Raw genomic sequence first — 25,145 nt, 5'->3', positions numbered from 1 at the left:
TAATTTTAGTTAATTACCCTTCATTCAGAATCTGTATTAAATATTTGCTTTTGAGTAACCAAATTCAAACACATTGATATTCCAAAATCAAATAACACACAATTATATTCTTTAAACTATTTATTTAGGTTGCAATATATACCCATATATTGCTTTAAATGTGACTTTAATATAGAGATCGGCTTCTGTAAATATAACATGTTAACCTTCCATATAGATTTCTCAAAGTTAAAAATGGCAAGGTGTACTAATGGACGGTACCCACTATTGTCTATTCTGGAGAAAAGAAGGCTGAGATCCAACTTCATTACCCTCTGCAATTTCATGAGGAGGGGAAGCACATAGCGCTGGTCTCTTCTCCTGGGAGACAATGACAGAACATGTGGGAATACCACAAACCTTCAGGGGAAGTTTAGACTAAACTATGGGAAAATTTCTTTACTGTAAGGGTGGTCAAATACTGGGAAAAGATTCCTAGCAAGGTGCTTGATGCCCCATGCTTGCTGATGTTCAAGAGACATTTGGATAACGCTCTCATTAATATGCTTTAACTTTTGGCTAGCCCTGAAGAGGTCAGACAATTGCACTCAATAACATTTGAAGGTCCCTTCCAATGTAATTTCTCTATTCTACTCCATTCTAGGCAAATAATAGCTAAGAGTTTTAGGAATCACAGAACGGATGATGTTGAAAGATGTCATTAGCTGACCATCTGTGAAACTATTACTTTGCATAGTAGAAGAGAATACTCCGTGCAGTTTTGGGTGCTGCAATATAAGGACATAAAACTGTTAAAGAGTGCCCAAAGGAAGGTGGAGAATGGTGAAGGAATGGTGAAGAGTCTTGAGTACAAGATGTATGAGGAGCAGCTGAAGCCCCTTGGTTTGTTCAGCCCAGGAAAGAGGAAACATGAGAGAAGAGGGGGCTCATGGCAGCCTACAGCTCCTTGTGAGGGGAGCGGAAGGGCAATGTTGATCTCTACTCTCTGGTGACAGTGACAGGACCAGTGGGAATGGCATGAAGCTCCATCATGGGAGGGTCAGGTTGAGAAAAAGTTCTTCACTAAGAGGCATGTCAGGCATTAGAATGGGCTCCCCAGAGACACGACATCAAGCTGATGGAGTTCAAGAAGTATTTGGACAATGCTCACAGACATAAGGTTTGATTTTTAGGTGGACTTGTGTGGAGCCAGGAATTGGACTTGATGATCCTTTTGGGTATCTTCCAACTAAGGATATTCTATGTTTTTATGATTCTAGGTTGCTGGGCATAAAGGTCAAGAAGAGCAGGTTGTTCAGGTTTGTGCCCAGTTGGGCTTTGAGTATCTCCAAAGACTGGAAAGTTCATAACCACTCTGAGCAACGTGCTGCAGTGCCTGGTCTCCCTCACAGTCAAAAAACATTTTTTTGCAATTAAGTGGAATTTCATCTTGTTCACCCCATGCCCATTGCCTTTTGTCCTCTCACTGGATTGCACTAAGAAAACTCAGGCTCCAACTCTTCCATTTCCTTCCATCCGTTATTTATACACTTTGCTAAGAGGCATTCTGAGGCAGAAGCATCTTTACAGCAACCTATTTTGAATCTCAGAATTCTAAAGTGGCATTCCATCAATTAGAAAAGCCTACTAGTGTGCTCATTCCTACCTAGCTCAGCTAATAAATCTGGAAAGACATCAAATCTTAACAAAAGCAGTAATGCAGATGATTGCACTTGAGCAAAACACATTCCAGAAGGAACCATTCTTGCTTTCAAATATCTTACATAAGAAAAACAGAAGAAATTGGCATTTTGAGCCCTAGTTCCATACTTATATATCAAAGTACTTGCCTTTTCACAGATAACAGCTGCAAAAAAAAAGATGATACATGGATGATGGAAAAAAAAGAAGAAAAAAAACAACACAAAACCATCTACAGTAGAACTGTTCTTTCTTTAGGGGCTCAGTCAACGCTACTAGAATCCTGAACTGAACCCATGATAAACTGTGCTCATCATTCACCTACCTTTTTATTTGATAGGATCTTGATTAGAATGGGCAGTATGTTCAGTGAAGTTTAGGTCAGCCTGTTAGCCATACAGTACATGCAGTAATGGTCCATTTTATAGCTAGTTTGTATTCTCTAGCACATCAAATCACATCAGCTAGCAGCATGAAAAGCTGCAGTGCTCAGTAACTTTTAATCCTTGTAAACTGGAGGCTATTGATTGTCTGAAGTAGTAAAATGACAGCTTGCTTTCCATACATGTAAGGTTTTGAATTTAGAATACTGTTCAGTAACATGCATCACAAAATTCCGGATATACATTTCCAGTCACCATAGAGGCCTCAAAAATTCATTTTTCTTGCTCCTATTTCCTACACAAACATTTTTCTTCTATGAGAGTTTAAATATTCTTCATTCTTCAGACAGCTGTGACCCATCTTAAATACTCCATCTTGCACCTGTAAAAGCTCCATTACGAGGCTATCTCTAATATTCATTTGGTGCTACTACTTCTCCATTTCTCTATGCCACTCCTAAATGCTTGCCTCAAATTCCCACATCTCTCCTCCTTTCCTCCAAATTCCATCTTGAGTCTCTCTTTATCATCACTCATATTCCTTTTCAATCTACCTTATTCTGAAACTCTCCATTTGTAAGCCATTAATGCCATTGACTTGACCTGAGCTGGGTATTACTGTTTTAACCCCTTCAGCCCAGTGACTTCTGTCACCCCTGCTTTAACTTCAGTTCAGCCCCTCTGGGGTGAGTCTATGCCTGACAAACAACAGCTCTTGGTGTACAACAAGCTGATTAAGAGATTAAGGGAGCACCACAAAGCTGCAGATGGTAACCCAACAGAAGGAAGTTAGCTTTTTACGGGGAAACATAATGACCAGAATAGCATATGAGTGAAAATTATAAAATCCCTCCCACATACCTGGGGCTCTCCCTTGTAGCAAAAACTTCCAGACTAGCTTTCTTGCTTAAGAGTTTTAGTAGTTATACTGATGCTCTTCTGTATGAGATCATTTTGACCATTAGACTGTTAAAGTTCTCACTGGACTAACGATCAATTCTTATTGACACATTCCCTCCACTTCTGTTTTGATATACTTTGCGTAGTGGGGTTCTTCTTGTCCTTCCAGATTATGTAATATGCTTGAGTACATTGCAAGCAAAGACTACAAATGCTGTTAGATTCGTTAACTGTGGTGCTACAGCATAGTAAGGAAACTCCCATCTATTTTGTACCAAATACAAATACAACTATAGCAATAGTTTGAAATGCTATCTTCTGCCCCTTCTCACCCAAATTGCATGTGTGCGTATGGATGGGTGTGTGGGGAGTGGCATTATTTATATATATTTAAAGCCTTGATCAGTTAAGATACTACAGCGAGAGTACACGGAGAAGCAAGAAATATACCTTTTCATGCTACAACAGATGCCACCTCTTCATTTCTTCAACAGAAACAGGCATTGTTAGCACTTTTCTTTCTTGAACCTTCTAGGGAAAGTCATAATTTCTTCCTTGTTAAAATCATATGAAAATTTTTCCGTTGGAAAATATTGAAATAATTACAAGTTGCCTGCAAAACTATCATTAGAGGGCGATCTCATTAGAAAGATTGTGCTCAGAAGAGCAAAATGCTGAAGCGTTCTAATAAAGAAAGACGCTACAATATAAGTAAAACTAAACATTAATACTGTCACTCGAAACATATGGCTTGGCACCAGAAAATACATATGGCTTGGCATCAACAGTCTTGTCTGTAGACCATGACCAAATAGAAAACACTAAACTGCCTTCAATCTTCTTGAAATTCTTATTTTAGACATGATAGGAATCCACCAAAACTGAAAACAAACAAAGAAAAAAGAAATAATGTTTTTAGGGTACTTATTTATCCATTTGCTTTGCTGTTCTACTTACTGCATTCAAGATTTAAAAGAAATAATAATAAATTAATTTTAAAGTATCAAATAATCCTTAAAAAATTCCATCTCTTAAAGTCTCTGAGTTGAATCAGAAGGGCATCATAGTCAATTCAGTTTAGGAAGTCAGAACACAACAGATAATAAAGAAAAAGGAAAGATCTGGCTAAATTTGTGTTAAGTATGCAAAAGTGCTAATCCCTTGAATTACTGCTGATCTCATATAGATTGTATATTCTGGCATATGAGTAACATGATCTATTGCATAAACTTGCTTTAGACTTGCCTCTGTTCCTGACAAAAAGGTAAAGAATATATTCCTCTTTATCTCGCCATTTGTTTTCACTAACATCAAAAGCTACATTCTTTGTCTGTATGTCCTTTCATCCCACACTGCAATGACAATCAGTACAACAACAAAGTACCTCAAGACTGCTTCCAGCAGTCTAGGAGAGAACACACACTTTCCATCATTTTAACAGGCAATTCTTCTCCAAATACTGAGTGAAAAGCCCTTTGTGAAAACACAGCATCAGTTAATAAATACTGTGGTGAACATTACACAAAGCTTCGGTCTCCAGTACCTTGGATGTTAGTGATCCACTTCAGTAGAGAAGAAAGAAAACTTTCTTTATTCCCTTAAGAACTAGAGGAAAGTAATTGCAGTGGTGTGCCAGGAAACTCACATTACATAAAGTTAACATTAGAGCTCAGATGTCTAACAAATCACCTGGAAAACTCTTCATCCTTGATAGATTACTGAACAAAAGGCTTCCACATCCCTAGTTACCTGTTTTCTTGTGCTCTTCCATCTTAACTTAATGACAATCTTTGATGAAAAATCTGGCAGTATTGGTTTACTGTTGCACCTGTTGGAATTGGTCTCTTCAGTTCCACTTCCCCTTGGAAATCTCTTCCTCTCTGCTACAGTTCAACGTAAAGCATGTAGTTGATTCTGGAGATTGTCTCAATGCCCTATTTTTCACTCTAGTCCTGCTCTGATATTTTCTAAGTTACTGTGCTTTAGCACACAGGTTTTGAGATTAATACTCCTTGACCTTGGAAATGTGAAAGGAAGAAGCATGTCACTGAAAAAATAAAAACTGCCACCAGCAAGCAGGTAGGAGCCCCTGCAGGCATTTGTTAAACTTGGAAAATTCAGCAATGCAACAGTAGGACAATTGACCTCAAAGCTCTTCACCTAATGCATAGAGATGATACTGACTATCATAAAGAAAAATGAAATCTTCAAGTATACTGCTGATTACAAAGGGTACCTTTTGCTTTAAGGAAAGGAGATTATCTGTGGTCTGTTCTTAATTTCACAGACAAGAAATGAAGAACAAATAAAGCTAATTACAACTGCTAATCTTTATTAGCACAACAACACTACGTAGTAAAAAGACAGCTGCAACTTTGGAATTTTATAAAGAATGATACATGAATATGATCTTGAAGACAGGTTACTGATATATTTAGAAAATTTTACATGAAAAATAACTGAATGCAATGCACAATAATTCAAAAGTCTATGCAAATGACCTCTGCAGAATGATTTGAGCTGATTAGACAAAGTACCATTTATCTCCCCCACATTTCTGATTGTTTCTAAACTCTGAGTACACCTTTGCAGTTTAAGCAAGATGTCTTTATGAGCTTTCCTCAGTGTTCTATGCCTACTTTTTAATCTACCTTAAGGGCAGTCTCTTGCTGTCTACTTTGGGTCTACTCAATCTTCAAGACAGTAAATCAGAGAAGAAACTGTCTTTGCTCAGTCTGACAGTAAGGCACTACCAAATCCAGTAACAGCATCGGGAAACAACATGAATTAAATGGACTAAGGTTCTGAGTTAAAAAACCTTACTCTTTTTCCTAAATTCCAAATACAGAATACACTGGATGTATTACGCCTAAAACAAATTAGGTGCCTGTAAAGAACAAATAACCAACGACCGCTGTAGAATTTAGTATAAAACATGTCAGGTCATTAGGGCATCAGTTAAAAATATAATACTCGTTTCTACATTTTAAGAGCCCTAATCAAGCATTTTCAAAACTCAGCAGTAGTTAATATATATCAAAGTTTATCTGGTGAATCATTTAGCACGTGAACAACACTTACAATGACAAGTCAATATTATAAATTTAGCATTTCAAAGGAGCCTATATGAAAGTCTACAGGTTTGTCATTAACACTAGCAGTCTAGAAAATACTCTAGAAACCGATTTAGGTATCTCTGGTCTCACATTTGTTAACAGAATAATAAAGTTATAAAGAACATGATTCAGTTTTAGTAAATTTCACCTTTGTTAATGATTTAACCTACACTGTCAAATTATAATCTCTTTCTGGTCACCTAATCTTGTATAACTGTAAATTCCTAACAGCATATGAGGTAGAAACATAAACATTACAACTAAATTTTATAAAGATCACTTAAAATAAACTGACTTAAGTTTACCTACCTACCTATGTATGTATATATGTTCAAATGCGGCAGTTACCATTAGCTGTGCAGAGATTTCCCTATTACAGACTCTGTTAGAAAACAAAATTTGTCTTGCCATGTCTTGGTGCCAAGCCTTTCAAAAATTGTCTTCTCCTTAAAAAGATTATTGTTCTGATAGAAAACTATGAAACCAAACAACAAAAATAATTTGCAATTGGTTTCCAAGAGTCAGTTATGCCTTTACGTATCTTTGAGATAATACAATCCAACTTTCTACTCAGGCTGTCTCACCAAGTTATTTTAATAGAGTAAATTGATGAAAATTTTATGATGGTCCCTTTCTGATACAGTTCCTGCAAACCAGGAGACATGCATAACAGTACTTGTGGGTGCTCGTGGTGTGACTATTAAATTTGTGCTTCCTTTTCTCTGCTTGTGACCTTCAAAGACAAAGTCTTCCTATTTTCACTGTGATAGATCTCTTTCACACATTCAAACTGGCATTCGGTGGAAGCAAATATGGTAATTCCTGATTCTGCCCTAGTCTGCTTGCTTTTGCTGAAGAGACAGTATTGCTTTATAGAAAACCTATAATAGCATACTATCTGTAACTGCAGTTTAAATAAACTGTTTTTTGTAATATTTCAATTGATCTATCGGAACAAAGAAGTTCAAATCCCAGGTAAAACCAAGATGACAATTAATGAAAATTTAATTAGACACAGAAACTAGTTGTAGGGGAGACAATGTTAATTTTCCAATTATGCATTGTGTAAATTTACCTATACTAGAACCATTTCCTGTAGTTTATACATGTGAACATATATTTCATGTTGTTCTATCATATCTATGTAACAATTCAATTCAAAGGTGAAATATTCAAATAAAGCAATTGTAAGTATGCATTTTCTAAGCACATAATTACATGTGTAATTGCTAGAATACCTTTAAAGTAAAAGTAGAATTGCTTACAGAAATGATTGATATTTGTTTCATTACTTTTAAAATTACTTTAATCACTTTTTAATCTGAGAAAACTCTTTATATTTTACTTCCACTAGCCATAAGCCACATACTGCCAGTATCACACATGATAGATTGCATGAATGCTACTCTATTAGTAGTCTTGTGAAAATATTTTTAATGTTATTCTCATCATCCCAGTGATCTAAAGACAGAAATATGGAAGTCAATGCTGTATTACATTACTCAGTTGCTTAACATAACTAAAACACAGTAAAACACAAGGCTTCATTTTCTCCTCCTCGTCTCCCAAAACAAAACAAATTATAACTAACATTCTTAGTAAAGAGGAAATCGTGGCTTTCATTCAAAACAGAATGTCTCATAATTTAAGATGAAACCTTGCTTTTGTTTAGGCTGTGAAGTTACTTCAGGACAAAATAGAACAGGTTAAATTACAGTATCGTGGCATTAAACTGACAAATTTATTTATGAACATTTTGATTCTTAACTACTATTAAATTGCTTTAAGACGATAGGTAAAATAAACTATGAAATTTAACATGCGCAACATATTCATTTTATTAATGACTTTTTTCAAAGAAAATAAATACAGATATAATAGTAAAGAGAATGAAGAGCTGTTTTTCGTGGAACTGCTTTTTATCCATCCTGCATGGTTCACCAGGATACAATGTCAGCAGCAATGCTCATAATATTTTCTAACTTTTGTTCCTTTGTGCATGCATTAGACACTGCTGATGCATGGAACATCTATTGTACAGCTAACAGTGACTGATGGTTTCCTATTCATTTCTAATTTGCTGTTTTAAAACTATCTGTACCATTTTTTGCTTGCTTGATTAAACTTCATATTTTACTAAGGTTTCCAGGAAAGAAAAAAAAGTCAACATGATTTTAGGGAACTGTTAAGTGAAGGGCAAAAGAATAAGCAAAACTGAGCCTACTATGAATCATTTGCAACAGATGAGAATTATAACAGATTTGGATTCAAAATAATGAGATACTGAAGTCTGTCTTGAAAATTCTTTCAGCTATATTCTTCAGTTCATTGCATTATTCTTATCCATTCTAGTTTTAATTCTTTTCTCACTAAAAGAATATTTAGTGGCGATCGCTTTTTTTTTTTATTGCCCAGAGCAGCAGCCACAGAGAGGAAAAGAAAAGTCATTTTCATAACAATATCATTGCCATACAGCAAGATGGGAAAAATGACTACCTCTGAAGATCAGCCAGATTAAAAACAAAACAAAAAAACAACTAAGTGCTAAAAATTACATTCTCTCTCTAAGGATTATACCATAAGTAGGCTATAGCAAAACAAATAAATCAAAGAAACAACACTATCTGTTTTCATTTGTATGAAAGCAATTGGGAATTTTTTGTTCAATTGTTTTCATTAGACTGTATCTCATAATGAACACGCAGCTTTTCTCTCTCTCTCTCACACCCTCATTAAGCCTCATCCACTCTTTTATTCAGAACTTTAGCTTGTATACCTGCCATCTACTGCTTAACTACTTTATGTTCAAACTTTAAAAACAGAAATACCCTAAGATGCTCCAAGCTGTTTCAGGGTGTAAGTTAATGACCTTGTGGTGCTTAGCTACCTGTTGGGTTAAAACACAACAGTGAGCCAGTGTTTATTTCCAAATCAGTTATGAATTACACCAATCAATGCTTAAAGACACTATGATCTCCATCTCACCTCATCATTTGCAAGAGAGTAAATGAAGGGGAAGCTTACATCCATGTTTTCTCCCCCATCCTCACTACTACCACCAGAGGAGAAATGAATCTCAGCAGCAATACAGTTCAGTCTGTCTTCCTTAGTCTTTTCCTTCATATTTTTATAAAATGTTTCCATATGATCATGTCTGAATATTGTTGAATTAATATCACTTCTCCATATTTTTCCACTTTTATTATGCCTAATTATTATAAATACTGGTATAATAAACATCTTTCTGGGCATACATGGATCTTCCTGTTTTAAAGCATCTGAATCCTGAATGCATATGAGAACTGCAAATACTGAGAATTGCAAATATAAAATCGCACATTCCACATGCATGAAGAACTGGACTAGAGAGGAGTTAAAGTGTAGAATGACTCATATTAATTTATGTTTTATGATTAAAACTATCTACTGATTCCAAAATTTTGAGTGATCTACATATTAAAACTGATGAAAAATCTGATTGATGATCAAAAAAAAAAAAATTGCAAAAACAGGCAGGAAGAGACTTTGGAGATTGTCTAGTTCTGGATCTTGTCCTGCTGAGTTTTGAGTATCTCCAAAACCTTCATGGGCAACATATTATAGTATTTAATCACTGTTACAATAAATAAGCTTCTATTACTTTTAAATAGACTATCTCAGATTTCAGTTTGTCCTTTGGCTGAGCACTGCTGAGAAAAGTCTGGCTCGGTCTTATTTACCTGTCCCCTCCCCTCTGGTATTTACACACACTGACCAAATTATCCATTAACAAGTCATATCATCAAATGATATCAAGTTAGTCAGACATGCTTTTCTGTTTGCAAATCCATGCTCCTGACCACATTCTTTCGTGCTGTGTGTGGAAATGGTTTCCAGGATTATTTGTTCCATAATCTTCCCATAAACTGAGGCTGACTGCACAGTAGTTCCCCAGATCCATGTTGCTTTTCTTGAAGAGAGCAGTGACATGTTCCATTTCCGGCCTTCCCTCTTCTGATTTTGTTTGTTTTTATTTTCTTTTTTACTTCCATTTTTTGGTTTTCTTCCAATTTTCAAGAACCTTTCCCAATCAGCTAAACTTTGCAAAGATAATCAGGAGTGGACTAACAGTGATTCCCTCAGAACTCTATCAGGTTCTTGCAGCTGGGAGTCTCTCAATACCATCATCTATCCCTTCCAGTGCTGCTTTGTGGCTCAGCTCCAGCTGATTCAGATGCTTCTCTGGACAAAATTTCCAGTCCCTCCTCTGTTCTGAAGTCTCTGAGTCTATTCTGTAGCTGCAAAACCACAGATAAGGGAGGAGCCCTCATCCTAATGTTGATGACAAGCTTCCAGACTTCATCATCATAGTCTCCACTTCCCAATCTCATAAACACAGACTGTGCCTGTTTTTTTCCTTCACTAGGCTTACACTATCCCAGTCTTAGTTCCAACCCTTGCAGTTCTGTGATTCTGAGTTGCAAAAGTTCCTCCTGGGAGCTATTCAGAGAAACTCCTGACCAGATCACTAGGACCACATCGTAACACTTTTAAGAAGAAATTTCTGTATCTGCATGTGCCAAATGACTGTTTGCCTTTTGCTCTGTTATTTGTTTTTGTATGTTAGCAAAGCAGCGAAGCGATTTAAGAAAATGCACCTTACAGCTGATGACTGTGAAGTTCTTGGTCAGAGCACTGAAGGTTTATCCTCCCTGACACAGCCACTGAATTAAAGGCGATGCAGAGGAGATGGAAATAGAGGCCTCCAACCCACCCATAGAACAAGGAGGCAACCAACATGTACACTGTTTGCTTTGGAGGCTGAGGGATTTAGGGCAGAGAAACTACAGTAGAATAAAATAGGATTGGGTCATCCATCCTTGAGTTTGTGCTGTTGGAGGGCAACAAAACATCAGACAAGGTGAGCTCAAATGGGACTCAGGCATCAGTAGGACTTAATAGTATGGGTTTTTGTTTTTATTTCCCTTTACTTTGAGATGCCTTGTGAATGAGAACTCTTTAAGCTTCACTTTCATGAGCATCCAGGAATGAAATGTGTTAAAAACAGTTTGTGATTCCTCTTGGCCCCTCCCCCCCCACAAAAAAAAAAAGTTTCCTCTTAGCTAAGCATCAGGATGTTTTGCAGACCAGGAACAGGACAGAGTGGTCCTAGTGCAGTAGCTGAACAGTAATTAACAGTATTTTGTATTTTATTTTTTTAAAACCTACAGTATGATGAATTTGGGTAAGTTCTAGCATATTTCACGCACTCACAATTACCTCAGTTTTAGAAATCATTTTGTACTTCCTCCATTTAACTAATGTTCAACAAGCTGATCATTTCATGTCTCTCTGGGGGCCTGAAACCAAAAGATATTATAAAGTTTTCATTTAAAACACATTACGAAGTGATTTAGTATGCCAGAAGGAACAATGCTACTGTTTGAGAAGTAAAAGTTGATGAGCTGGCTTAGTGTATTTTCATGCCTTGATATTAATTTCACAAGAAATTTTGTATTTCATTAGGATTTTAAGTAAAAATGCAAGTACACTTTCAGAAAACTGTTAAATAATGGTCAAAATCTCCCCCAAGGGCTTCAACATGTCAGTGACTTTTTAGTACATATTACTGAGCAATATTTTGTTGTTTGCCTCAGGCAACAGAAACCCTAAAGCTGATTTCACACAATGCATTGTAATAGGCAGGACACTACACATTTTCAGTTGTTAGTATCATTACCAGTGATAAAACCATAAAACACTTGCTGTCTTTGGAGGAAACACTTGTTTGCTCTTTCACAAATTTCTTTAGATAATTCATTATGACATCTCCCTGCTGGCCAAATGAATAAATCTTCTGAAGATGAGTTTGAGTAAGAGACTCATACATAATTGGATAGTAGCATAAAAATAAAATTATGAGTCACAACAGAAGATGTCAAAAGCACAACAGTGAAATATTTTGGGAAACAGCAGCAAGAGAGAAAGAGCTCGCCAAAGAACCCTGAAAAGATGCCAGTTTGGAAGCCAGATGCTGCCTGCAAAAAAAAAAAAAAAAAAAAAAAGAAGTTCCAGAGTTTGGCATCTGGGACTACTAAATGCCAAGCTGATTCCCATCTGTAGGCAAAGCTGTTTACTGCTTCTGGGGAAGAAAAAGTAAGAAGGAATATGGCAGTAGTTTAAAGGACTGGCAGTGAAAACAGAAGGCAGACTGAACTCAGCATTCAAATTAGAATCATATCACAATTGGCTTTTTATTTCCATGATAGCTTAAAATCTCTTAATTCACAAATAAGCATAATCTTAAAAATATAGTAGACTCATATAATCATTTAGGTTGGAAAAGATCTCTAAGATCATCACATCCTACCATTAGCCTACCACTGCCAAATCTACAACTACACTATGCCCCCGAGCATCACAAGTATACATAATGCATAAATGTATTCTTTTACTTACAGATCTGTAACATTCTTGAGATAACCTGGGAATCACCTGCTTCTACAACTTAACGCAAGAATTCGTGCATAGTTTTAACAAAGCGCAGAGACTACTTTTAACTTTTCTAAATAAATTTTCTCTAGAAGGGGAAAAAAAAGAATGAAACAGTATGCTGTTTTCTGTACCAGCAGTATAATCAAAGCTCATGGTATGTGCAACACTGAACACTTCTTAAAAAATGACTAGTCATTTTTTAATGACTAATGAAAAACTAGTTTTTTTATTTTGAAAAGATGACTTGGCTTCAAATACTAACAGGCAAAATGGTGAGTCATGGAGTGAAACGTATGAACTGACAAAATAACAGGAAGGAGACAGATTAAATCTAATTCTTGTTGACAGTATGGTTACTCAAATAAATTATTATCTGAGTACAGATGAAGAAAGATATACCTTCATCTTTACTTTGCATAGTACCTATACAGGGTACTATGCTAATAAAAGATACTAGTAAAGGTACTGTTTGAAGAAAGACTATCAACAAATACTTGAACAACTTGAGATGAGTTAAAAAACTCAGAAGTCCTCCACTACAAACACAGTTCTATACTTCAAATGCAATCTAAATGGTAGTAGGAAAGCCAAAACCTCGTACAGGATAGAAGAAATATAAGTTTTAAAATGAATGTTTAAAAACAGACAACATTTTTGCACATTATCAGTAATTTTCTAAAGCAATTAATGAACTTAGGCCCCATATTTAAAGATAATTTAAAGAGCAACTTTCACCTTTGCAGGACTTAGTGGGAGCCAGGTGTTTTAGCATCATTCATCCCTGTAAAGGAAAAGCTAGCTCCTAGGATTAAAGACATACCAATAACACTGAAAACTACCTATAAGGCTGCTGAAAGGTAACATTACTCAGGTCTAGTAAAGAAAACTGTAACTGTTATAAAGGATGCAAGATCAATAGAATCACAGAATCACCTGGGTTGGAAAAGACCTTTAGAACATTGACTGCAACCACTAAACCATGTTATTAGTGCCATGTCTATTTATCACTTAAATACATCCAGGGATGGGGACTCTGCCACTCCCCTGGGCAGCCCATTCCAATATGTAGCCTCTTCGCGAAGAAATCTTTCTAATATCTAATTAAATCTTTTCTAGTACAACCTCATTTCTTTGCATCTTATGCCTTATCACCTGAGAAAGAGACCAGCACTCTCCTCACTGCAACCTTCTTTCAGGTGGTTGTAGATAATGGTAGAGGTCTCTCCTCAGTCTCCCCTTCTCCAGAGTGAACAACTTCAGCTACCTCAGCTGGTCCTCACAGCTCTTCTTTCCATCACAAACTTCGTTGCTCTTTTCTGCATACTAAGCCCTAAAGAAAGCCACTATGATTAGCCACAACAGGATTGAACTCCTTTCACTAGAGTTCATCAAGCCTAGCCAACCAATCAGATCTTCACCCAGCAAACCTGTTGTAATGCTGTCATGTAATAAACATAACAGTGACAGCAGGGTAGAGTCCCAAGCTACAATGAGTAAGGATAAGACCAAGTGCAGCAGCTGTGGATGCAGAAACAAAGGAAAAAGGCTGCCTACTGTCAGTAGGCCTCAGGTAGGCAAGGATCTCTAGAGAGATATCATCGCCTCACTGCCAATCCTTAAGTGAGGTCTGGGGGGACGTGGATCCTGGCTGCACTATTTCCAGTCACTCAGGTGCACTGCATGCACCTGAGCACCCCTGGGTTGGCCCTGCTTTCCACCAGGTGCTCAATCACTGTTTCATGCTATAACTTATTTTCACTACACCTGTCCAAGCCACTAGCAGCCAATTTCTACAGGAGAATGCTGTGGGAAAGTCAAATACTTTACTAAAATCCAGGTAAACAACATTCAAAACCTAAACTAAAGCCAATCTATTAACTGAGTCATTTTTGTCACAGGAGATCAGGTTAGTCAATCAGGACAAGCCATTTATATATACATGCTGCCAGCATTTGATCATTCTATTGTCCTGCATATGCCATTATGTGACACTCGTGATGTTCCTTCTAACAGTTTCAACAATTAATACTGCTAAGTAACATGAACCTATGGGATTAGGCCTAGGTATACAGTACACGTGGTTAATTCCCTAAGTTTTAAAGTCATATTGATTAAAGCCAAGTTTCAAGTTATTCTATATAATTAGAAATGTTTCATCTATAAAACTGCATTGCCTATTATTTTGCTAGAAGAGTTTAAGAGATTTTCATTTAAAGTTTCTCCTAGTTAAGGTAGTAACAGCAAAAGAGACCCAGAAGCTTTAACTAGAGTTTGTTGTTAGTAAGTCAGAACCTTAGATGGACCAGTAAAGATGGTGCAATAGAATAGAGGAGAAACTGGGAATTCAGTTGATAATGGATGCATCTGTCTATATGTGATCAGAAACATAATTGGAGAGTTCATGCTGTTGTGAGAATTGCAGCAAGGTTCAGTGTACTAGAAATACATGCAGTTGTAAATTCATTTATTTGTTGAGCCACGTGTCAAACTGAAAAGAGATTTTTTTGTCAGCTAAACTAAAACCAGACTGAAGCCCAGTCTTGTGCAAAGCATTTGACAATGTCCTTCACTAGAGCTTTATCCCCCAATTGGAGAGACATGGATTTGATGGACGAATGAGGAATTGTTTGTATGGTCAAACTCCCATATCTAGATAGATATCAGTGGCAAGTGGTGTTCTTCAGGGAACTCTATTGGGACCAGTGTTACTTAGCATCTTTGTTAGTGACATGAGCAGTAGGGCTGAATGTATTCTCAGCAAATTTGTGGATTACTTCAGTTTTCGTGGTTTGAAGACATACAATCCGGGGGTAATAGATAGAACTACACGACTTCTAAGATCTCATTCAACCCAAATCATGCTATGATGCCAAACACAAATTATGTAAAAAATAATTTGCATTTGACAATTCAATCTTAACTATTGATTCATGCTTTTTCTTATTCTAAAATTCTTATCCTGATTTTTTTTTATTTTTATTTTTTAAATGATGCATCTGGGAAGATCTTTCTTTCTCACTATTAGCATGTTCTTTATCACTATCAAGGGAAGCCATTAAAAAAATTCAGTTTTGGCATACTTGTTGATCTTTCAGTTTTGTCAGCAAGTTTTCATAGCAAGGTTGAAAAAAAATGAATAGTGCCAGTTAAATGAAGCGTTAGATAATTTTTTAACTTAATTATGGTGCGCTATTTTTCTTGTTATCACAGATTTGAAACTTGGCACAATTTTTTTTTTTAATTATATGCTTTTCTGTTCATCTTTCTACACAAAATGTATTTTTATGCTACTGCACATAAATCTAGTTTTTTCAAGAACTAATCTTATCAGATGGAATTGAAAATATTTGAAGTAAGACAATGAAGATTATTAAAGCACGTTAACTACTACTAAAGCTATGTTAACTATCCATTCCCTTAATTTGTTAGAAGAAACAGCAATATCAGTGGTGCAGTTAAGTTCAAGCAGATCCAGAAAATTTTGAATCTCAGTAGCTGAACTTATACCAGAAAAATGAGCACTGCCAGAACATGGACATAGGCACTGTCAAGACAAGACAACTGCACTGTTTGTCATTGCATTCCAAAAGCAGTGTTTGGCATGGTTTTGGTTGAGACAAACTAGTGCTCATTGAAAGCAATAGCTAGGTACAGCTCAAGAGTTAAAATGAGCCAATGATCCTTTCTATCAGGAGAAAAAGAACAAAGTTATCCTGTTTTAGAGACTACACTTAATTTTAAAAATGTGGCTGGATGTCACTGAAATCAGATACTTAGCATACTCAGCACTTGCCCTGCTTAGCTACTGGGAAAATGAATATTTCATTTTTTTATTTTTTTAAGAGGGGTGTTAAAAACAGTAACAATAGGAAAAAAAGTTTTTTATATGTTAAGAGTAATAGTGAAAAAAGCAGAATCTTGTTATCTGTGAATATACATAGACTGGAGAAACTCTAATGACTGAAATGAAATTGCATTAGATTATACGACAAAAACATTGGTCTAGTCTCATATTTGTTGTGATTCTTAAGTCTCAGGCTCCCAGTCTCAATTACAGGTATCTTGGAAGAAGTTGTTTTTTCTTTGACTTATCATGAGGTTTATACATAATGAATCAGTGGTACGTCTGATATGTCAAGCAGGACAAATAGCTGTGAGGAAAAATGTGTAGCGCATACACTTTAACTGAATTTTCCCATAAACATTTTCTTTAGCAGTTCAGTATTTAATGAATCCAGAAAAAGTACTTTTTGAACTTTTTTTTCATTTTACAATAGGGACTCCTTGCTCTTATGCAGTTGGTCCAGCTATGAATAAAAGCAAAAGAAGCCAAGTTACCTTCTGCAATATATCTCACACTTTGAGAAGCTGAAGGAATAGGTAAAATAGAAGGATAGGTAATAGCCACTGCAAAATATTCAAACACCATCCTTGAGGACACTGAAACTACATTAGCCTATATAATCCATTATAACATGCAAGAATTCAAATTGCCATAATGTAACAGCTAATCAGAAGTAAGCTTTTCCTTAGAAGTCTAAAAATAACTAAAATTTTTCACAATAAAAGGAACTCTAAAAAAAACCCTTCAGCAGTTGTTTTTTCATGTCCCAGTAAACTCAAATAAGGGAAGAAAGGCGATTTAAAATATTTTAACGTATTTTCTCAACTACGTTAGTCTTCTTTTTTGATTACTCATCTGAAAAAAACATTACCAAAAGTATACAGCATTTATATGTATTGTTAGATGTAAACTATGTATACTATGTACATATAAATTACTATGTCAATATATAAATTAATGCACAGAAGGTAAAAAAAAAAAATCGCTAAATTCTATATACCTCTTCTGACATTTTTAAGAGAAAGAAATAAATCAATTTTAAATTTAAAAGACTAGGTAAAAGCACTTGCAAAGTTAGAATTTTTCTTTTCAAGTCACAAGTGAAAATTGCATTTAGCCCAAACTAAATCTTGCTTTTCTCCTTATGACCCTCATAATCCAAATTATGTAATTACGTCACGGTTGATAATGAAATGATTCAAATAAAAAAGTTATAAAAATAACAGACAAGTTAAAATTGTCCTTTGTGCTAGGGAAATTGTTAGCCTGTTTCTAACTGTGGTACATTTTCTTTCTGTTTACAGTCTATATTAACAGGAATAGTATCACTGTGCAACAACTATACTGTGTATACTCGTTACATTGTTACTGGTTATTAAGAGTCTACATTCAGATTAAAAAAATAATTGTTCAAGTATTGGCATTATAATTTAGATGAACTCGGTATAGATAACCTTTGACTATAAATAATGGAAATTGATTCTTTATCCTCATAAAACATACATTTTTTTAAAATCATAAATGTGTGGATGAAATAAAGGATAGCGTTTGTATTAGAAATAATATGGTTAGTATCAAATCCTCACATTTTCTTCCAATGCAGCTGTAAGTTTTAGATAAATTACTTTCTTTTTTGTCATTTTAAGTCACAAGGTGGCAGCAGTGATATAATCTCTTCATCTAAAACTGCAAAAACACATTCACTCCCACTACTTATTAACTCTTAAAACTTTTCCATTGCTTACAGGGCATAAATGACAGAAAGAGATCACGTATTTTCTTTGACAATGTGCAGTTCCAGATTACTCACTAAGTGTTTTGAATTGATGCTTTGTTTTTTTGTTTTTTTTAATTTTCCATCAACAATTCATTATGTTTGCTGACTTCAAATGAATGTGCAGTGAAACAGTGTATCCATGACAGCAGTTGTTTGCTCATCTTTCTGTAATAACACACCATTCACAGAGCTGAGAAATAAAAGAATAACTGGATACATAAGCTTGTCAGTTCTGGAACATAATCACATAGTGAAAAGCTGCAATGCTTACCGATAGCTGTTGAAAAGATCTGTGCAGGTGCCATTATTTCTACAAGGCTCTGAGTCACATTCATTTGACTCATATTCACAAAATGTTCCTTCCCATCCAGGCAGACAAACACACTGGTATCTCTGCAATGCATGATGGAAAATAAGTTATCTGTTACTTTTTAAAATTCTAAAAGAATACATTTACAAGGGGTATTATTATTATAACTGCTATTTCTTGTCTTCAAATGGGCGATTCAACATTTTAAAACTTGAAAAAAAAATCTATTGTCAATTTGGCCCACTAATGTGATGAAAAGAGGGTAGGGTATGATACATGATACATTGCTTACTATCTTTTTGCATCATCAACTTGTGTATCAAAAATAATTTACTATCTCTTCTTCCCTTGATCAAGAATTGTAGCAAAAGATAATATCTCTTCCATAAAACTACCTTGCCTCCTCTGCCTAAAGCACAGGTATTTTCAACCATCTTGAATTCTATTGTTGAATATGCAGTCCAAACAGAACTCAATATAAAATAGTTTATCATGGATACGTTTAGTATTTTTAATTTGAAATTGTGCATCAGTATCTCAATTGTGCAATAGTAGACAACTTACAACATAAGAACTATTCTCTCTTTTAACGTGTATTATATAGTAATAGAAATAGCATAATTTAAAGTATTCTACCTCTGCAATGGCAATTCTTAATAGATTGATGATCACATGCGAATGCAAAATTTCTGATTAAATTGAAAAAAGTTTTTCAGCAGCACATACATCCAACTTTAAATGGCATATATTATAGAATCTTTTTGATTACACTGCAAAGCTATATCAAATCGTAATCACACTGTACTATTATCTCAAGCCTCAAACTTATTATCTTGTAACTGCATGCAAGGGAGTGTTTGACAGTTTCACAGAAGTTAAATGCATAAAGCATCTTCTTTCTGCCTATGTTCTAAAACAAAAGAGAAAGGTGAACATCTGCTGAATTGAATATTCATTAGAGATGGGCAGCACAGCAAACACTTCCATTCAGCAGAAGTTTTAATTGCTTCTTTTGTAACATGCTTACTTCTAACAAGGCTTCTTTCTATCAGGAGTTAAGAAATGCTTTAATGGTAAGCATGACTAATGCATATTATTTCATTACTTGCTAAGCATTGCAATAGGCTTCAGGGTAGATTTTAAAACCTATTAAATTCCATGTAAATTGGAAAACATTAAGAAACAAACAGCAAAAATGTTTAAGGGTTTTTAAAGCTAACTGCATAAAAAGCTGCCATAGCATGAAAATCAAATGTATAGTGTATCAGTGTTCTGAGAGTGCAGATCATCTTACACTGTTTTAGCCACCTGTACTTTGGAAATAGACGTACACAATTGTGTTTAAAACAGACCTGGGCTATGAACTTAAATATAGTAAACAGGAATTAATTTCTCAATACAGCTTAAAGATAAAGGAAGTGTAAGAACTTTGGAACAAATGCATGTTTTTGCAATTGTCCTATTGCATTGCTTTTCTATAAGTTCCAATAATCTTACCCCCTCCTGACAAATAAAAGCTTACAGTATTTTACTGGAAGAAAGGCATCAAAACTGAAAAAAAAAAATAAGGTAGTTGTTCAAGAACAAGCTTGGCATGGTTGCTGTGAAGCATCAGAATGCATGAAACAGCTGAACTGTTTCCAATATTCAGAATTACATTACTTACATGTATATGCTTTTACAGCTGATTAAGTCAGCTCTTATGTAAATGGATCTGTATATAATGCATTTGCAATTTGTATTTCTCCCAACTCGCTGAATCTTTTTTGTGCTCATAGTGACTAGCAAAGACGTGAACTTGGTTAGGACATATGGATGGATATGGATTTTCTGAATGCAACAAGATGTATTTTAAAAGCCAGAATATAGAAGTGCAAGCCTTCATTCTTAGTTAAATTAAGGCATTAAGAAAATTAGAACTTGTCTACAACTTCTTGACAAATAATAATATAAATAAATAAATAAATCAGAAAACAGAAATAATTTTGCCAAGGAAAGGAAAAAGGAGAAAATGTTGAGATAGAAGACACAGACGTGTGGGCTAGTAATATAATCCATTACATCACAGACACATTCAAATTAACTGTTAACTATTTTAACTAACTGTACAGTTTTTGAGATTTCCTCCATTTCCTGCACAAGTATCAGCACATCAAAATAAACAGGAAAAAGCAAGCACGCCACAAACACAATGCAAAAGTAGGGACAACTATTCCACATTCGCAAGTACCTGTTACACACTTAACTGTTCTACTATCAGGATAGGCTTTCACATATACCAAGGATGCGACAATGATTTTTTTTCTTTTATTTCCTAAAACCCTTCCAGAAATTGATTTAAAAAATAGAAGGAAAATGAAAACCATCCTGTTTAGAAAGCAGTAGTATTTTTTTTGTCAGGTTTCATAAAAGCATCTAATGATCAGCTACTGAAATTTTTTGCAAATTTATTTCTCACTTCAGGAGAGCTGTCACATCCAGCACAAAACATAACTCACATGCATGTATACTATGCATGGATGCAGTACATATAAATGAGAAAAAGTCATTATTTCATCTTTGTATTCCAGTTTAGGCCAACTGAAGATGCCAGATTACAATAAATTGTAAGTAGAGATAGATAAAATAGATATAAATAAGATAGAGAAAATACTGCAGAAAAGGACCTGCAAGTTCTTGCAGACAGGAAGATGAATGAGGCAGTAGTGTGTCCTGGAAATAAACGCAGCTAATGATCCACTGGGCTGCCACAGGGGAAGTGCTGGAAGTGAGTGGAAGGAAGTGACCATTTTGGATACACAGTCTGCAGTGCTATGTCCAATTCTGGGTCCCCAGCACAACAGACACATGGACAGACTGCAGAGAGATTAGCAAAGGGCCACCAAGTTGCCTTATGAACTTGAGCATTGCTCCTATGAGAACAGACTGGAAGAAGGAAGACTGTCAGGGCACAGTATGCATCAAACAATGCAGAATAAAAAAAATGCTGTGTTTGGAAAGTACAAGGTAAATCACACAGGAGAGCGGAAGAATAGAATCTGATACTTAGTTATGTATTTCTTCCTTTTTATTTAATTTAACTATGTACTGCTATCCATATTAGACATGAAAATGGTACTTCCGAGTTCTTCCACATCATCTTTTGTTTGCCCTCTAAGCAATGCAGTAAGTGTATTGACATTTGAACAAATATCCAAAATAAAAGTATCAAAGTAAAAGAGGGGAGATTTAGACTGGATATAAGGAAAACAATTTTTAATGGTAAGTGTAATGAAGCACAGGAATGAGTTGCCCAGACACATGGTGAATGCCCCATTCATGGAGATATTCAAGACCAAGCTGGATGGGGTGAGCAGCCTGATCTAGCTGTAGATGTCCTTGTTCACTGCTGAGGAGCTGGACTAGATGACCTTTAAACATTCCTTCCAACTCAAACAATTCTATGACTATGATAACTATAAGCACACTAATGTGTCATTACCCAATTAATTGTGTGGATGGTTAAGAAAACAATATTTGAGAATATATTCTTCAACACTAATTGAAAAAATAATTTTCTTAAGCCTTACTCACTGTTATTTTACTGAAAAATGGTGAATAATATCTGGCAAATAGAAACTACAGTGAGAAAGTTTCACCGTGCACAGCCAGTATCTGAATTACAAGCAGGCTTATCTTCAAGCCTGAAGATGTAGGTTGAGAATAATTTTTACCCTACAGAGCTACATACCAAGGATTCTTTCCACATGTAGTGCAGAATTAAAAAAAAAGTAATTTCACTTTTAAATATAATAATGAGTTGGTGCCTTTTTAGAAGTTGTAACAGCCTTTTATTTCTTGGCAAACAGAAAGGACAAAAAGATGAAAAAATCGCTGCAAACAGAAGTACTCAAGCAGAAATCTCTGCTTCTCCTCTGAACCCAGTGCCTCAGCCAGACCATGCTTCCTGCAGTGGAACTCTTTCTGTTAAGGATGAGCACACAGTAAGATCACTCATCACTGCCTCATATTGTGAGATGTATTCCAGTAAGAAACTCCAAAATTTGCCAGTGAGGTTTTCTTTTTTTTGCCCTGGAAAACGCCAGTATTTTTGCCTCTGCGTAATATTTTTTAGTCACAGAATTCTTCTCTCTGGAAGCTGTCTTCTTCCTACAGAAAATTTCCATGCAACTTTGTCACTGCTAATAGCAATCATTTAATCTTGTGAAATAAATGTGAATACAGAAATGTAAGTATCTGTGAAATCATATTTGCTATTGTTCTTCATCAGATTGAACTCCTAACATTATTTAAGAAGCATTTTTTGTTGATTTAAGGGTCCTTCCTGGATTGCCACTTTAATACTTCACTTTTAATTTATTATTCATTTATAAATTCACATAAAAATTTGTATCTAACTCATGTCTAAATGCTGGCTGTAAGAAAGAAGGGGAGAGACTCTTTAGCAGGGTCTGTTGTGATAGGACAAGGGGAAGATAGATTCAAGCTTAAAGAGGGTAGATTTAGGTTACATATAAAGAAAAAGTCTTTTACAGAGAGGATGGTGAGGCACTGAGACAGGGTGCCAAGAGATGTAGTGGATTACTCATCCTTTGAGACTTTCAAGGCAAGACTGGATCAGGCCCTGGGCAACCTGATCTAGCTGTGCATGTTCCTGTTCATTGCAGAGGAGCTCAACTAGATAACCGTTAAAGGTTCCTTCCAGCTCTAAGGATTCTATGATTCTATGATATTCATTAATATTTTTCTCATTTTTCAATATGACATTGTCTTCATTACACAAGTCTTTGCATTTTTATTCAACATAAACGAGACTATTTAATTCAAAAACAAAGGACTCAAGAACTTCTACCTCTTCATCTTCAGTTGGTTTAAACGCAACTTTAATCTTTACTAAAGAAAACCACTTAAAAGATCCAGGCAGAGTGAAATCCTAGCAATTACATTACCTTTCTTTTTTCCAATAATGAATTTAGCTGTATCTAAAAGCATATAGGAACAGCAAATTTATTAATGGTGTCGCTTCACAAGCAAAAGAAAATTGACTTCTGAGATGAGTATGTACAATAAGCCTGCTCCTTCCCTGTGTTGAAGACACCTGAAGTTGTTCTATTATTAGTTAGCAGATACAGTCAGATTGCCTACATCAACGCAAAAAAAGCCAAACTAATCATTTTGGGGGGTAAGTGCTATGAAGATCACAGTATGATTCATACAGATATCAATTGGATAAATGACTATAAGTGATATTAAATACCAAAGTGCAAAGGAAGTATGAAACATGGATTCAGAAATGTAGAAAAAAAATCACTATAAAAAGTATATTTTGTAAACATTGCTACAAGAAAATGGCTCAGCTAGAACACACATCCATTTACAAAGTCAAAGTGATCTCTGTATTTAAGCGCTGAAAAAAAAGTGAAACACTAGGTTAAATTAATACTAAATAATAGCAATATAAATTGATAAAGCAATATGGATTTTTAGAAGCTAAACTTCAAAGGTTGACTTTGAAAATGCTAACTAGTATATTAACTAATTCCTTTAAAATCTATTTATATTCTTCTGCCTTGAAATTATTATAAGTTCTGTACTGATTAAAATATTTATTTAAATTTTAAGCAAGAAGAAAAAACATTTTAAATTTGCTTATCTGTCCAGTCTTTTAAATAATTAATGTATTAAATGAGTAGGGTGGAGTATACATAAAACAGACAAAGGTTATGTTACACTGCAATACTTTCATATTTATGCATAGGAAGAATAACAAACATATGTAAAAGATATAGTATTTTTCTCAAGTCAGTAACACACCGGTGCTAAATACAAGCTTACCCTTTCATTTAACGTGGGTTTCAACTTAAAATACATCTAGACATGCAGCATATTCAGAACTGCAATGTACAGTAATTTGTGACCATAAGGAAAATTACAATAGGAATACTAGTTATTTACATGGTATGCTTTCATACACTACCATTTCATAAAATGGGCAACTTTGCTAGTAAATTTGTAATAATTGCTGTTTTCAATATTGCAACATTTGTAAAAGCAGTATCTTTCAAAAAATTTAGCACATTTAAAATTAAATAATGACTAAGGACAAACCCCAAGCTACTGTAGATTTCATCTTCCCATAGGAAACAAATGGAGTACGGCCTGTGCATTAAGAATCTAATAAATTACTTCTACTACTGCTCAGTTCTCACAGTGCATCTGAAGTTTCAATGGGATTAAGGTCTGCCACGATTTTTGTGTGAAGATTCATCTGTAACATGGTAAGACATGCAAACACGCAGTGTGGTTTTTAACATATTGATAAAGGTTTAAGAATTTCACAAGTCAAACATAATTTAAATGTTAAGTCTGCAGGAAAAAGAAAAAGTACTTAATAACTAATCAATTCCTCTCTGTTCTTGTATTTTTATTAGTTACTTTAAAACACTATTCTAGGGGACACAGCATGAAATATGTACATTAGAAGACATTGAGAAATATACTGGAAGAACCATAAAAATAGTAGGATAGTCAGGGTTTAAAAATAGTTGCTACAAACTGGGAAGAATTCATCTGAGGAAAACTGAATCATTTCTAGGGAAAAATATTCCTTTATTTAAAATGCTTCTAGAAATTGAATGGTAAATATGAGCTTAATTTGATC

The 25,145-nt window shown here is 35.0% G+C and overlaps 1 protein-coding gene across 1 annotated transcript in view; it reads right to left on the bottom strand.

The window, feature by feature from the left end:
* The window catches only part of LOC104909954 (protein eyes shut homolog), a 190,944-nt gene that overhangs the window by 25,135 nt on the left and 140,664 nt on the right, over positions 1–25,145 (bottom strand). Inside the window, exon 6 of the mRNA XM_031552251.1 lies at positions 18,446–18,567. Coding sequence (XP_031408111.1) covers positions 18,446–18,567 — 122 coding nt within the window. The remainder of the gene's footprint in view (positions 1–18,445; positions 18,568–25,145) is intronic.

This window comes from Meleagris gallopavo, chromosome 2, assembly GCF_000146605.3.
Source record: "Meleagris gallopavo isolate NT-WF06-2002-E0010 breed Aviagen turkey brand Nicholas breeding stock chromosome 2, Turkey_5.1, whole genome shotgun sequence".
Taxonomy (NCBI): Eukaryota; Metazoa; Chordata; class Aves; order Galliformes; family Phasianidae; genus Meleagris; species Meleagris gallopavo.
This window is presented reverse-complemented; position numbering and strand designations above follow the sequence as displayed.